The 15,129-nt window shown below is 35.8% G+C and overlaps 1 protein-coding gene across 1 annotated transcript; it reads right to left on the bottom strand.

Moving 5' to 3' along the window:
• Positions 1-2,407: 2,407 nt before the first annotated feature.
• rmdn2 (regulator of microtubule dynamics 2) lies at positions 2,408-14,683 on the bottom strand. Its single transcript, XM_016456476.1, has 5 exons — positions 14,498-14,683; positions 13,003-13,430; positions 3,759-3,933; positions 3,173-3,275; positions 2,408-2,472 (listed from the first exon to the last, which is right to left on the bottom strand). Exons 2-5 carry the CDS (start codon positions 13,422-13,424, stop codon positions 2,408-2,410), a joined length of 765 nt encoding a protein of 254 aa, XP_016311962.1. The 5' UTR covers positions 13,425-13,430; positions 14,498-14,683.
• Positions 14,684-15,129: the final 446 nt, after the last annotated feature.

The raw sequence follows: 15,129 nt of genomic DNA, 5'->3' as shown, positions 1-15,129 counted from the left end.
CAGAATTTCAGGTTTGCATGAACCTGGATGACAGCATGCCCAGGAGACTATATGCTGTCATTAAGGCTAAGGGTCACCCAACAAAGTATTGATAGTTGTGTAAATATTGACAGCTGTATGAATAATTTTTGGTTTATTGTAATCCATTACATGCTTTCTATCGAAGTTATCTGACATTATCAAGCTGAATTTGTTCTGACAGTTTAACTCTGAGTTCTTGTCATATTTTATTATCATTTTCTAAACTATAACGAATAAACTGTGATAATGTGAGAAATGTTGAAGGTGTCTGAATAAATTTTGGTTTGACTGTATCTATTTGATAAATGAAGTTAACCAACTAACATTATACATACTCTTTTGGTTTCTGTACCCAATATTTTAAAAATTTACAAATGCAATGAAAATATTGGTATCGGTACTCGGTATCGGCAAGTACCAAAAATAAAAGTATCAGTATCGGGCGAGTACTGGAAAATCTGCAGGAACCGGTGCATCCCTAATTAAAAATCTTACCCCAAACAACCGCAAACTTTTTGAACGGTTTGAAAATCCATTTGAAATTAAATTACTAAATTAATATATATTAAAAAAAAAAAAAAAAGAATAATTTCACGTACAATGGAACTGGCTCTGCTCATGATACAAGAATAATGGTTATAAAACTGTATCTTATAATATATCCTTCACACACTGCATCATTAAGCAGAGCTGCTGAACTGAGGACAGGACAGAATTCAGTAGAGCTGAAGGCCAGATCCTTAATGAAAACCATAATGCCAAGGACACATCACAGATAAGAGCAGCAGTAACTGAGATGATGTTTCTGTGTGTGTGTGTGTGTGTGTGTGTGTGTGTGTGTGTGTGTAGGTCACAACGACCCTCTGCACTCCGTGTGATAATCCTGGAGTCTGTGAGGGAATGGAAAGCATTGCAGAGGGATTTACACAGGCAAAATACAGACACAGAGATCAGTGAACATACCTTCATTAAGACAACCTGTACCAAAACAAATGCAAACATATGCTGCACAGCTCACAAGAACTGTAATATGCAGGGTTAGACACCGTAAACATATTAGAATGCATATTACAATATATGTAAGACTTGTACAATAAACATATTAACCCTTCATATTACAATATTTAGTTGACTGACTGCCATCAAAACAGTCAAACCATTACAGCTCAAAAAGATTTAAATTAAAGGGAGCCAAAATTGATCTTGCAGTCAACTGCTTTCAACTAAAAGAAAATTAGCAGGCAGCTTGCCCTGTGCTTGGATTAGGCAGGATATGACTTCTGATGATATGAATCTTTCATAATGCGTTAAGTGATACGTTTCATCATGCAATACATGAAGCTATGAAGCAATCATGTGTCTTTCAATGTGAGGAAATGTCTGTTTCTCACATTTCAAAACTATATCAACAATATCAGATGGACATGCACAAAAGCATCCACATATCATGTCAGTCAGTCCACTACATTTTTAAATGCAATGACAAAATATGCCTTAAAAATACCATTAAAAGGTTTGGGGTCAGTAAGATTTTTTTTTCATGTTTTTAAAGAAGCCTCTTTTGCTCACCATTGAGGAGTATGATGAATAAATTAATACAGTATGAATGCATTGATGAATACAGTAAAAAGAGTGATTTTTACAATTAAATATTTTTACAATTTAAAACAATTTTAAATACATTTTAAAATGTATTCCTGTGATGGTAAAACAGAATTTTCAGCATCGTTACTCCAGTTTTCAGTGTCACATGATCCTTCATTCTAATATGTTGATAAAAACAAGAAATAATAAAAATAAAACAAAAAATAAAATAAAACCTTTCTGACCCCAAACCTTTGAACACTAGTGTATATACACTAAAATTGCAACAAAAACTAAGCAATTAAGTAGGTGTGTGCGATTGTGCATGTGTATTTATATGTTAGCTTGGGGCTGTCTTTGCATGTGTTTACATTCCTGGGGTGTGGTGATGCTATCAAGAGGGTTTTGTAAGATGAGTGAGCATATCCAGAGGAGCTGGCAAGCCTGAAAAACACCTCCGGTGCAAGACACCCACACACACACACACCCACATATACATTCAGAGACCCACAGACACACCAGACCCCAGGTGCTACAAACAAGAATGCAAATGTGTTTCTCTACTTATGAGGGCCAGATTTCTGAAAAAGCTCTCGAATAATGGAAAACCTCTTGAAACCAACTTGAGGATATTGAAGCCACACAAACTCCAGTAAAGTTTAAGCTATGCCAAAAGGTGTCAGTAATAGGTTTGTGAAAGACTGGAAATTAGCTTGTATAGTCAGTTTCAACAGGTTAATTATACCTTAAGTCAAAAGTACTAGTTAACTGGACAACAAATTTATTTAATATTAACATGAACTTACCACTGATGACCTTCAGCGCACTGTGGATTGAAGGAAATTGCCTCTTCACCCACTTTTTTTCCTAAAATAAAAAAATGTAAACAAAATAAACAAGACGTGACAGACCAGCAGCATCCAATGTGTTTTCAGTCCTAAATAAAACAAAAATTGAAAGGTTTATTTTGCAGAAGATGATCATACACCAGTTCACAGCTGGACTAATGAGACTTCCTCTAAAGATTTAAATAGAAGTGATAATTGGCCTGCTTCCAAACTTTGACACTAAAGCCTTCATACAGAGAAGTGACTGAAGAACAGCAATTATAAAGGCGTTATAGTAAAAAAAAGATCGGAAACTGAACTAGTTGATCCTGTCCCTCCATACACACATGGACCAAGCTGCTATTGTGTTACATTTAATTGGCAGTGAGAGAAGAAGAAACGGAACAGAAAGACAATGGAGAGTGCAGATGGATTAAGAGCAAAACACAGGGCACACGGGCATTCATAACCTAAAGACAGACAACACTTGTCTTCTTCACAATTAGTGGTAGTTGTGTTTTCATGAATAAGTCAAGATGGTTCTAAAATAATTAGGCTATAAACAAATCTTAAATCAATTGAATTATATGGCAATTAATTATTTTATTTTTCAATGCTACTTCATGGTAGTCGAAAGCAAGCACTAAATTTGAACCACTATGTCAAATTATTCAATTCTGGCACAAATGTCTGCAATTTATAAATAAATGTCAACCTGTAATCATAAAAGCTGTGATTACCATTCTCAGCGCAGCTCTTCTTCTCTGCAAGGTCTACAGCAAAATCATGTGCATCTGCATAGGCTCTGGACAACCGCCAAAGGTACTGGCACTTCTGATCGAACTGTAAGCACATACATAACGCGTGTTAATAAAACATTCTACTAATAAACCAGAAGCCACTGTACACCAAAATTTGGGGTAAGTAAGATTTTAAAATGTTTTTGAAGTCGTCTCTTATGCTCACCAAAACTTGGTAAAAAAAGAAAGTTAAATTGTGAAGCATTATTTTGATTTAAAATAACAGTTTTATTTGAGTTTTCACTCAAATTCCTAATTTGGTGCTCGTTCTTATTATTATCAATCTTGAAAACAGCTGTTCTGCTTAATATTTTTGTGGAAACGGTGAACATTTTTTTCAGGATTCTTTGATGAATAGAAAGTTAAAAAGAACAGGATTTATTTGAAATAGTTACAATCACTTGTAACATTATAAATGTCACTTTTAATCAATTTAATGGATCCTTGTTGAACTAAAGTATTAATTTCTTTCAAAAACATTAAAGGAAATTATACTGACCCCAATTTTGAGCTGTAGTTTGCATACCTCTGCTTTCCTCTCCAGCAGAGCATTCAGGCCTTGTGCTTTCTCTGCCCCGTTACAGCTGTGCAGTCGGTCTGCTTTCCGCAGCAGGGCCGTGAGCTCATCCACTGGTTCCTGCAGTGGCTTTCGGTCATCGTCACTTTCCTCGTCCTCAGAATCTGCCAGTGCCGTTATATACCTGTAGCACACAGCAGAGAAGACAGTGAGCCTATATCTGTTGCTATGATTAAATTGGCCTCTTATGAGACTGAAACTTGACAGACCGAAAAGCTTTTGATGTGTTATACAGGAATGTCAGTGCTTGACAACAAGGACGTAATTTACATGTTAATTCGGTTAAATGTATTTTGGAAAGCTGAAGTGACTCTTTAAAGGAACAATTCACCCAAAAACGAAAATTTGCTGAAAAATTATTCACCCTAAGGCTATCCAACATTTTGGCCAGAAACGGCATTGATTGATGGACTGGAGTCGTGTGTATTACTTGTGGATTATTGTGAGGTTTTTATCCACTGTTTGGACTCTCATTTTGACGGCACCCATTCACTGCAGAGGATCTATTGGTGAGCAAGTGATGTAATGCTAAATTTCTCCAACTCTGTTCTGATGAAGAAACAAACTCATCTATATCTTGGATGGCCTGAGCGTGAGTAACTTTTCAGCAAATTTCATTTTTGGCTGAACTATTCCTTTAATTCAAGACAAACTCAAATACATTCACATTACAGAGGCCAAGTGGATTTTTAAATGCTTTACAATATCTTCAACATAAAAGTTACCTCTCAGGAAGCTCAGGCAAAACAACATGCTTAAAATGTGTTTTCCCTACACAAGAGACAGAAGGTAAAGGAATTTTATTTGGAGGCCAAGCACAAATTTGGTAATGAATTTACAAACTTATAGGTGTTCTTCTCACATAGGTCACTGATGCAGTCAGTAATGGATATGCATTCATAAAGTGTTTACATGCAAAACATCCACAGGATCTGTGCACATGTGACGAAGGCTAATTAACGGTTTACTGGGATTGCCAGTTTCAGACTGACACCTGAAAGCTTTCATGTAAAAACACTGTGAGGGTTGTTTATTTTTCTTACAACAAGGCACACAATACCTACATAACATTTACAGCCTTCGAAAAGCGTCCCTTTTCAATGACTGTAGGCGTGCATTAGCACTCTCAGCAGCCGAGATGAGTGTGTAAAAACATTAATTACAGGTTAAGGTACAAAATGAAAGACTTGAGAAAAAGTGAAAACATAAAAGGCTTCCATTAAGAGCTGGCACCTGAAGCATTTGCGTCATTCGCGGTTTGTAAGAACATTTGAGACTTCGAGCGATAGTTCTGCAGGGATGTGTTGGAGCTGGAACCTCCGAGGGCACTTCAATGTTACATACAAGACGGTCGCTCATGACAGTCAAAGGAAATCACCCACAGCTGGTGTGTTTTTGATTTAAGGGGCTACAGTTACACATTAACTGCCAGACATCTGAGTCATTTTGGCCAATCTCATCAGTCTGTCTGAAATGATATTGTTCTCAGAGCCTCATTATGGCTAAAAGTATACTGGCAACTCTTTTTCTGCAGTGTCATCCAGACATAATTATGTGTCACATACCAAAACTAATTCTATTTGGATATCCTCAATGCAACACAAGCAATAAACAACAAAAAACTAAATACATATATTACAAGTTTGGAAAACTATCAGTTTTGATAGAAATCTCCTATGCTCACAAAGCTGCATTTATTTGACCAAAAAGAGTAAAAACAGTAATATTGTGAAATATTATTAGAATTTATGAAACTGTTTTTTTTTTTTGCTTTATTATATTTTAAAATGTAATTTATTCCTGTGATGCAAAGCTGAATTTTCAGCAGCAATTACTTCGGTCTCAGTGTCACATGATCAGTGAAATTCAATCAATCATTTACAGAAAAGCAATTATTCATTATTATTGGTGCTCAATTACTAATAATGCTTCTTTGTATTGTCAGTGTTGAAGTTTTTGCTGCTTAATATTTAGAAATCATGATACTTTTTTAGGATCCTTTGATGAAACAGAAATCTTTTGTAACATTATTAATGTATTTATTGTCACATTTGATCAAATTAATACTTCCTCACTGAATAAAATTTACTTAGCATTAATTTACTTTCAGAAGTTGTTTTACTGTATTTTTCAAATAAATACAGCCTTGAGCGCAACAGGATTCTTTCAAAAACATAAAAAAATATGTTAATTAAAGTCTGAATGAAGTTGTCTTTCCTCTTTCCTCTCAAGATCAATGTAATGAAATTAACTCATTTGTAAGGGAATTAATTATTATTATCGACCCTGGAGGTGGTTTGGTAAATCACTCTCTCCTGGTGTTTCTTGTACAGATAAGCAGAGCTGGACAGGAACTCATTTGAGACAATTGGCGCCTGGCTGACCGTGATTCAGCTTTACGGCTCTCAGATGGTTGAGAAGAGATGTTAGTTTCCAGGTGGAATGCGGAGATTCCCTCGTTCATTTGTGTGATGTTCGCAAATGCCTTACATCAACAACTGTCAAGGATCTGGCTTAACACTCAGATCTCAAGCATAATTTGGATGAATATTAACCAACATCATTAGCACAAAGGTTTGCCTTTGCATTAGCCTACTTCTCTGCTTCTGTTTTGTTTATCTTTGCGGGGCAATGAAAACCAAGTCTAATCATCACATCTCTTCATTTGACGTACAAACACAAAAATGCAAACTAAAACAATTTTTTTGCCTTTGCTGTTGCATTTTACAATTTTGCAATAACAACTCATTTATGTTCAGAGCAAAGAGTTTTGATTTTGCACACAGAAGTAATACAGTTCGAAAGCTCTCTGCTCATTCTCATAGCCCTGATGAATATGAAATCAAAATAACCCTCTGTAATGATGAATGACAAAAATATGAATGAATTTCTACTGTCCAAACTGAACTTAAAGTGGAACCAACATTTCCATTTGTCAAAGAGTTCAATGCAATTGTGAAAATGCCACATGGAGGGGGGGGGGGGTTCCTTTCTGTATGTTTTCATTCATACATTCATTGATCCTCTCATTCATCAGCTAAAGTCTTTCTTTCTGTCTGCTGAGCATGTTCTCTCAGTGGAGGTGCTAACGAACGTTGCTGATCATGAGGTAAATCAGCACATTCCAGAACTGAAACTCATCTCTATTCTCATTCCAGAACGATTCGCGCCTAAAATTTAAATTTTCAACAAATGCACACCATATTTACAGTTATAAAAGCCAAATTTTCCTTAAATTCTCAAGAGGGCACATATTACCCCATTATTTAAAAAAAAATGACACTGTATGTGTCAGTGTGCACAAAGTTACATTTGGGCTTTAAAATGGTTTAGACAGACCCTACAGAGAAAGAGTGAAGGTTTGTGCTCTTGTTATGGTGAACACCTCCACTGCCCTAACAGAGCTGAATAAAACTCTCAAGTCTTTAATATGCATAACAAAGTGCAAAGGCTTTGAAAAGGAGAGCTGTTCAGGGGGAACACGGTTACCATCCCAACAGTCACCGGCTGTGCACACATTCAGATTACTTCATCAGACGCTGCCCCTAGCGTTTGGGCACACAGACCATTCTTTGTTCCTCTGGGACAGTACTAACCCCCAAAGCTACAAATCAGGGGTCAGTAAGATTTTTTTTTTTTTTAAAGAAATTAATAACTTTTGTTCAGCAAGGACACATTAAATTAAGAGTGACAGTAAAGACATTTTTAATGTTACAATGGATTTATATTTCAAATAAAAAAGTTTTTTTAAACTTTCTATTCAAAGAATCCTGAACAAGATGTATAAAAGTTTCCATAAAAAAATATTAAGCAATGCAACTGTTTTCAACATTGACAATATATGTTTCTTAAGCATCAAATCAGCAAATTAGAATGATTTCTGAAGAATCATGTGACACTGAAGACTAGAGTAATGATGCTAAAAACCCAGTCTTGCCAACCCAGAAATAAATTATATTTTAAAATACATTCAAATAGAAAACAATTATTTTGCATTGTAAAAATGTTTCATATTATTGCTGTTTTTACTGTATTTTTGATCAAATATACACAGCCTTAAGAGACTTCTTTTAAAGGGGTCATATGTGACGATTTAAATTGTTCCTTTCTCTTTGGAGTGTTACAAGCTCTTGGTGCATAAAGAAGATCTGTAAAGTTGCAAAGACTAAAGTCTCAAATCCAAAGAGATATTCTTTATAAAAGTTAAGAGTCAGCCACGCCTACCTAAAACGGCTCATTCTAACACGCCCCCACATGTCTACGTCACGATGTGGGAAGATTTGCATAACGCCACCCAAATGTTCACGCAAAGAAAGAAGGCGTAACTTTTATTCTCGCTGTAGTATTGTTGTTGCCGCCGCCATGTCGTGAAGGCGCTGTGTGTTTCATTGTGAAAGCGAAACTACTTTGTTTGGCCTTCCAAAAGAGGACGATATCTGCTTCGTCATGCCTGGAGCTGATCCGTGCTGGTCGCTGAGGAAATACATTAACTTCGCGCTGTGGATCGCTGGATCGGCTTTCACAGTGGACGAAGCGGAGTCCAGCCGGGGGTCGTCACATGTGGTTGCTGCAAGCCCGCTGGACACTCCTTCATCGAATCCACCGGCCATGCCGTTCTCAAGCCCACCCGCCGCCGCTCACTCTAGCCCACCGTGTGAAACCGCATAAACACATTTCATTACACCAAATACACAAAATAATGTTCTTTTTAGCAACATCATATGACCCCTTTAAAAAAAAAACATACCAACCCCAAACTTCTGAACAATAGTTTACAAGACCTTAATTGTAATGTCCTTCTCAAGGTTAATGTGCAACCAGTGCCATACTTTTTACAGAACAAATATATATTATTATAGCCTCATTTCTTCTCATAAACAGCAAGTCACACACTGTAAAAAATAAATAAATAAATAAAAATCACAAGTTGAGAAACTCAAAAACTTTTGCTGCTGAATATTTCAAGTTGCTCAAACTAAATGGCCAAAAATTCACTTGCATTAATATCCTATGTAATGTTAACTTTAACTAATTAAATCAATCTTTAGAATAGAATTTTATGACAAAACGAAAGTTGGATTTTTACAGAGCAGGTACTAAATGTTGCTGAAAACATGTTTTGTTTAAGGTACGCAGCATCAAGTCAACTAGATATTGAAATTCTGAATTGTGTATTTATGGAAAAGCATGATTTCCCCCCACGTACAGTCAGCAGGTGACCACAATCAAATTCAGATAAAGACACCACATTCAATCACAAACAAAGTTTCTTTGCTTGAGCATCTATACGTCGCAATTTAATCACCCTCCAAACACAATGATGTACTGTCTGCATCTTTAAAAACATTTATTATACAGCAATACCAGACAGGCTCACAGATAAACAATGTTACAGTCCATTTAGAAGAGCACTCGCACATTTCCATCCTTACACATCTATAATCTGACCTGTCTGCCTCTATGTAAACAATAACTTTTCTCTACATCTACAACAATCAAAAATAATAAAACGGTATCATTTAAAACATTCAAGTATTAACATCCTTCAGCAACTAAGGCAAGCTGTGACGTGACTGTACTCAAGCAATGTAGGAACGGTGACAGAAATTACAAGCTCCTGCACGAGACAGTCAAAATTAGACTGTGATAACTCAGCAGTCACTCTTTGAGATTGATCAGCCGGTGCTCAAGAGAGACAGAAAGGAGGAAACTGTTTTGACAGATGAACAGTCCTTTGAAACTCAAGCAGTTCCAGGACCAAACTACACACAAGCTCTTGAATCTACGGATTCAGTGTTAAAACATATCCTGCCTGCTCAAAGTAAAACCACGATAACCGTGCAACACAAAAGCCAGTCATGGTCTAGAAACGCTCCAAACAGACATACAAAAACAACTTATGAAAACTGAACGCCTCAAGTGGTTCCTTCATTTTTAGACTGAGTATTTGGAGGCAAAGATGCACAAACCAAGCGGCTTAAAATAACAAATCATTTTTGGACATTGAAGGTGCTGAAGAACATAATGTGTCAAAAATAGGGCTGGGCAAAAAAATTTATTTTTCGATATATCGTTTTTTTTTAAATGTGGTCGATTCAATATCGATTCTCGAAGGCCACGCATCAATTTTTTTCAATATTTATTTCCACAAACATTGAACATAAGATTTACGTTAATCTTATTACTAGTCTAATCCACTAGATGTCACCCCCTTATTTGCCTTGCGCGATGTTACAACGGAGAGTCCGTCATTCATTCATTCATTGCTTAAAATGGCGGATTCAGGTGCGTTCCCGACGTCAACACTTCACATAAAAAGTCAGAGGTATGGAAGCATTTTAGATTTCGCAAGCACGATGACAAAGATACTGTGGACAAGAACAAAGCTATATGCCAAACAGTTGATGGGCCCTATTGACTTGACTTCCATAGTATGGAGAAAAATATATGGAAGTCAATGGGGACCAAAACAGTTTGGTTATCCATATTCTTCAAAATATCTTCTTTTGTGTTCAACAGAAGAAAAGAAATTCATACATGCATAAATGACAGAATTTTTATTTTTGGGTGAACTATCACCCAAAAGCCAGTATTAGTTTTCCTACACCGTTCATAGGCTTGCAGCCTCCATGTTACAGCTAATGCTGTGAGACTTTATGTTTGTTTTGTCTTAAACATAAAATAACCTGATCCTGTTTGATCAAGGCATGCGACTGTTCTGACTTGTCCAATTTTCAGCATCAGTTTTTCATCTTGCATCAAAATTCTGTCTATTCATTGTATGCATTTGAAATATAGAGTTGGGTTTTGTTTTATTGTACCCAAGTGTACCTAAAATAAAAAGTGTTTAATATACAGGTTTGTGGCTCTTATGTTCACTGTTCATTTTTTATAAATATAGGATTTGTATTAAATCTATATTCATTCATATAGCCAAATCAAATTGATAATTGAAATCAAAAATCGAAACGAAATCTAATATCGAATCGAAAATCGAATCGAATTGAGAGCTTGAAAATCGAAATCGAATCGAATTGGAACATCTGAATCGATACCCAGCCCTAGTCAAAAATAACAAGAATTAAAGTTTAATGCTATGGAAAACAAAGCAGATTATTTTTGAACGGCTTTGGGAGCAGAATTTAGTGAGACTGGAATGGACTTGTAAAGTGCTTAGTGCTGAATCTAGTTAACAGTTGTTCAAATTAATGACTGGAGGCAGTGGAGTTCACCTCGTCTGTACAGACAACACATGATTTGGAACGCTCTCGGCTCTCTCACTGAATCACACCTCAGCTATGCACACACTTCTAATCCTTCTACAACTCTAAGTTGTTACATTTGCCCAGAGTAGGGACGTGAAAAAACTAAATACCAAAATAAATACATATAAATTGAGCTTCTATAAAATTAGTTGAGGGCACTTGTCAAAACGAAGGACATGTAAAAATACAGTTTGAAACCCTGATTTCATTATTTTCCAGCAACAACCATAAGTTATTATTAGCTTTCAATACATGCTGATTAGCTTTTCGTAATAAACAAACAAATAAATAAATAAAGCATCAAAATGAAAATTATTATAAAACGGATAGTTCTGGTCCTTGATTCTGATTGGTTGAGCCGCGTTCGAAGCTGTTGTAAATTACTCTACAAACATACACCTTTTTGTGTCTGCATCTGTGTGTTGCTCGGCAACAACTTTGTTGCAACTACAACCGTTTCTGAGGAACTACACTATTTGGCGGAAGAATGTTTTTATTTGTGCTGTCAAATGATTAATCGCGATTAATCGCATCCAAAATAAAAGTTTTTGTTTACATAAAATGTGTGTGCTGTGTATATTTATTATGTATAAATAAATACAAACACATGAATGTATATATTTAAGAAAAATATGTGATGTTTATATATTAAATATATTTATATATAATATAAAATATAAGAATACAAACATATAAATGTATATGCATGTAAATATTTCCAAAATATATGCTGTTTGTGAGTGTGTATATATATATATATATATACACACACGCAGTACACACACACACACATATTATGTAAACAAAACCTTTTGTTTTGGATGTGATTAATCGCGATTAATCGTTTGACAGCACTAATTTTTATTAATATTATTACATTTTATTTGCTTTGTTTTATTTTGTGAAACCTTGCTCCGTATATGGAATATCTGTTTTATAACAGCTGAGGGGGAACAGAATATGAAATCAATTCTCCCTAACAACGCCCCTAAGCTGTTATAAATTCACTGTAAACTACATATTGAAACTATAGTTTCAATATGTAAGTATTAGAACTCAAATAAACCAATAAGCCCTGTGAAGCCTTATAAGCACAGGAATTGTAAGGAATTTAAAAGTTCTGGTTATTTTTATGATCCTTCTTAATTATTTAATTCACAATCTTATTATTTGTACCGTCTTTATGCTTTAACTTGATTTAACTGGTGATTTCTGAAGGATCGTGTGACACTGAAGACTGCAGCAATGGCTGAAAATTCGTCTTTGTATAATATATTACATATTAGGGCTGTGCAATTAATCACATGCGATTGTCATGCGCATCTCATCAGTAAAGCCGGTTCCGTTATTGGTAGTAAATCGCCATCACCAGCTTTCAGATGGAGCGGCATTTACTACACAGAGCCGTAGTTCACTGACAAGCTACACAATATCACGTTCATAATCGCAGATGAATCGCATTCGATTATGAATGCGATATTGCGTAGCTTGTCAGTGAACTATGGTTCTGTGTAGTAAATGCCACTCCATCTGAAACCAGGTGATGGCGATTTACTACTAATCACGGAACCGGCTTTACTGACGAGATGCGCTTGACAATCGCATGCCATTAATTGCACAGCCCTATTACATATAACATTTTAAAATATATTCAAATAGAACAGTTATTTTAAACTGTAATAATATTTCACAGTATTACTGTTTTTACTGTATTTTTGATCAAGTAAACACAGCCTTAGAAACTTTTAAATCTACTTTCTATGCTTTCTGTTATTCCACATAATGAATGTGCAAAATGATTGACAGACAGAAGGTGTATTAGCTAAACAAACATATAATTAAGTAATATCTGTCTGGAAGCATTTTTTGCCTTTATATGAATAAAAAAAAATTAATGACCTGCCAGGTTGGCATCTCGGTAAACTCACCCTCCTTCACTCTCTGCCTCTTCTGAGCTTTGTCCTTCACTTCTAGCTGAGACACCTGCTCTTTTTCTCCTGGTGGGAGTTCGATGAAGGGGACTTGCTTTACGAGCGGCGATATCGTCCCCGCTCCGGCCCCTCAGCTGATCTCTGACGTTGTCCTGCAGGTGTGGAAGTGCATCCTTCAAGGCTTTTACCTCCTCTTTGAGCTCAGACACACAATGGATCAGAGCTCCCAGACGATCCAGCACCTCCGCCTGGCCCGTCTGCAGACCCAGGCTGCCTGCCGTGTGATCTGTGTTGCTGCTCAGGTGTAGGACTCTGCCACCGCCTGCTCCTATTTTGCGGAAGCAGACAATCGCCAAGCTGATCCCAGCAGCCCCTGCCAGAACTCCCAAAGCCAGAGCCCTGCTGTCCGCTTGAGCCATCCTAAACTACAAAGACAAAAGAAAAAGTATATTTTTATATAGGCTTTTTTCTGAATTGATACATTATAAATATTATTTTAAATCTAAAACAATAACATTAAAAACATTTATATTATAAAAACATATATGATTTATTATAAACATACATTGGTTTAAGTAGATTATGGAGCCCCAACATGAAAAACTGCTAGAAAAAAAGTCAATTTGGTCATCTGAAATACTTGCATTTTTTTGTATCTCAATTCAATATATTTTTAGCAAAGCGTGCTTTCTTGTAAATATTTTTCAGTTTAAACTCATGATCATTTTATCGGTTTTTCCTGTGGCCTCAAATTAACTTTCCATCCTGTTAGGTAGACTTTTTAAACTAATAAAAATAAGTGTCCTAATGAAATCATCCTACAGGAAGTCATAATTTTGGAAGCAAAACAACAGCAGAAAACATCAGTGAGTAGCAATGGATGCATTCTGTGATGTTTTATGGTATTAGCTGGTTTATTTTACTCTAAAACATCCCATCCTGTTTGATACAACTGCAAAAAAAAAAAAAAAATGGATTGCTACAAATGTCAAGTTTGCACCCTTTCAGTCTGACGCTGAGGAGTGTTTAATTTCATGTCGATCCTTTTTATCAAGTTACACTGAACAACGTTTAGGTGTCTGAGCTTGACCAGAGCATCTAGTGAACCCTTTCACAGAAATACTTCCGTAGATTACAACACAGCCATAAGAGTTGCCCTTTTTTTGGAATATAAATTAATATGAATTTTAATTGGAAACGCATGATTCAAATTCAAAGCACTAATAATGAAAGTACATAAATATTCTGGTACAGGCTCTCAATTCACCTTAAAGATACGTTTCAAAGTGCAGTAAACATTTTAAACCGGAGCAATGGTATTAGATATTACACAGCTGTCAAGGTCTTTACAGGACTATGCGATCTGCCTATATACGTGCATGTAGCGGAGACTAAAAAATAACATTATAACAGCATCAGAGCAGGCCCCATCAGCAAAAACATAAAACATACGCATAAAACAGCGACATTCTTATAAAAGAGCAGCTTTTACCTGTTCGAACTCTCCTGAGCGCAGCGGTGCGTCTGCAAAAACAGTCCGTATCGCTCCGGTGCTTGATACTAAAGGTTCCGCCCTGATAATGCAACCATACAGTACAGCTTCAGTTAAAACTTACGTTAAAAAAACCCTTTGCAAAAACAACGAAAAATGTTTAATACTGAGAAGAAGTTAAGAGATTAATATTTAATGATTATCTAACAAAAGGAGTGGAAGAATGCAGGAAAAAAGACTACTTACCTACATCTGTTCCTATTAGAAAAAGTATTGTGATGGTACCATGGTAACAGATGGTATTTATAATATAATATAATATAATTACTCTCAAAAATAAATTTTCGATGCAATATTCAGCTTTTACATGGAAATACTGGGAATACCATGGTTGTTTTTGTTCTCACAGTTTTTTTTTCTTTAGAGAGCAGCTACTGTATACATTGTACCTTGAATATTGTCTCTATAAAGAGGCACCATCATTAAGAAACACACTTTATCATGGTGCATATGTAAAACTGCAGATCACAGCTAGACAATGTTAATGACCTGCCAAAAACTGATGAGGCAAAGAATCAAAGTTCATTGAAATCACTCATTAACAGAGTTGCACTTGTGATCTGCATGTTTAC

This window comes from Sinocyclocheilus anshuiensis, unplaced genomic scaffold (assembly GCF_001515605.1).
Source record: "Sinocyclocheilus anshuiensis isolate Anshui unplaced genomic scaffold, SAMN03320099.WGS_v1.1 scaffold407, whole genome shotgun sequence".
NCBI lineage: Eukaryota > Metazoa > Chordata > Actinopteri > Cypriniformes > Cyprinidae > Sinocyclocheilus > Sinocyclocheilus anshuiensis.
The sequence above is the reverse complement of the archived record's forward strand: the minus strand, read 5'-3'. Positions and strand labels throughout refer to the sequence as shown.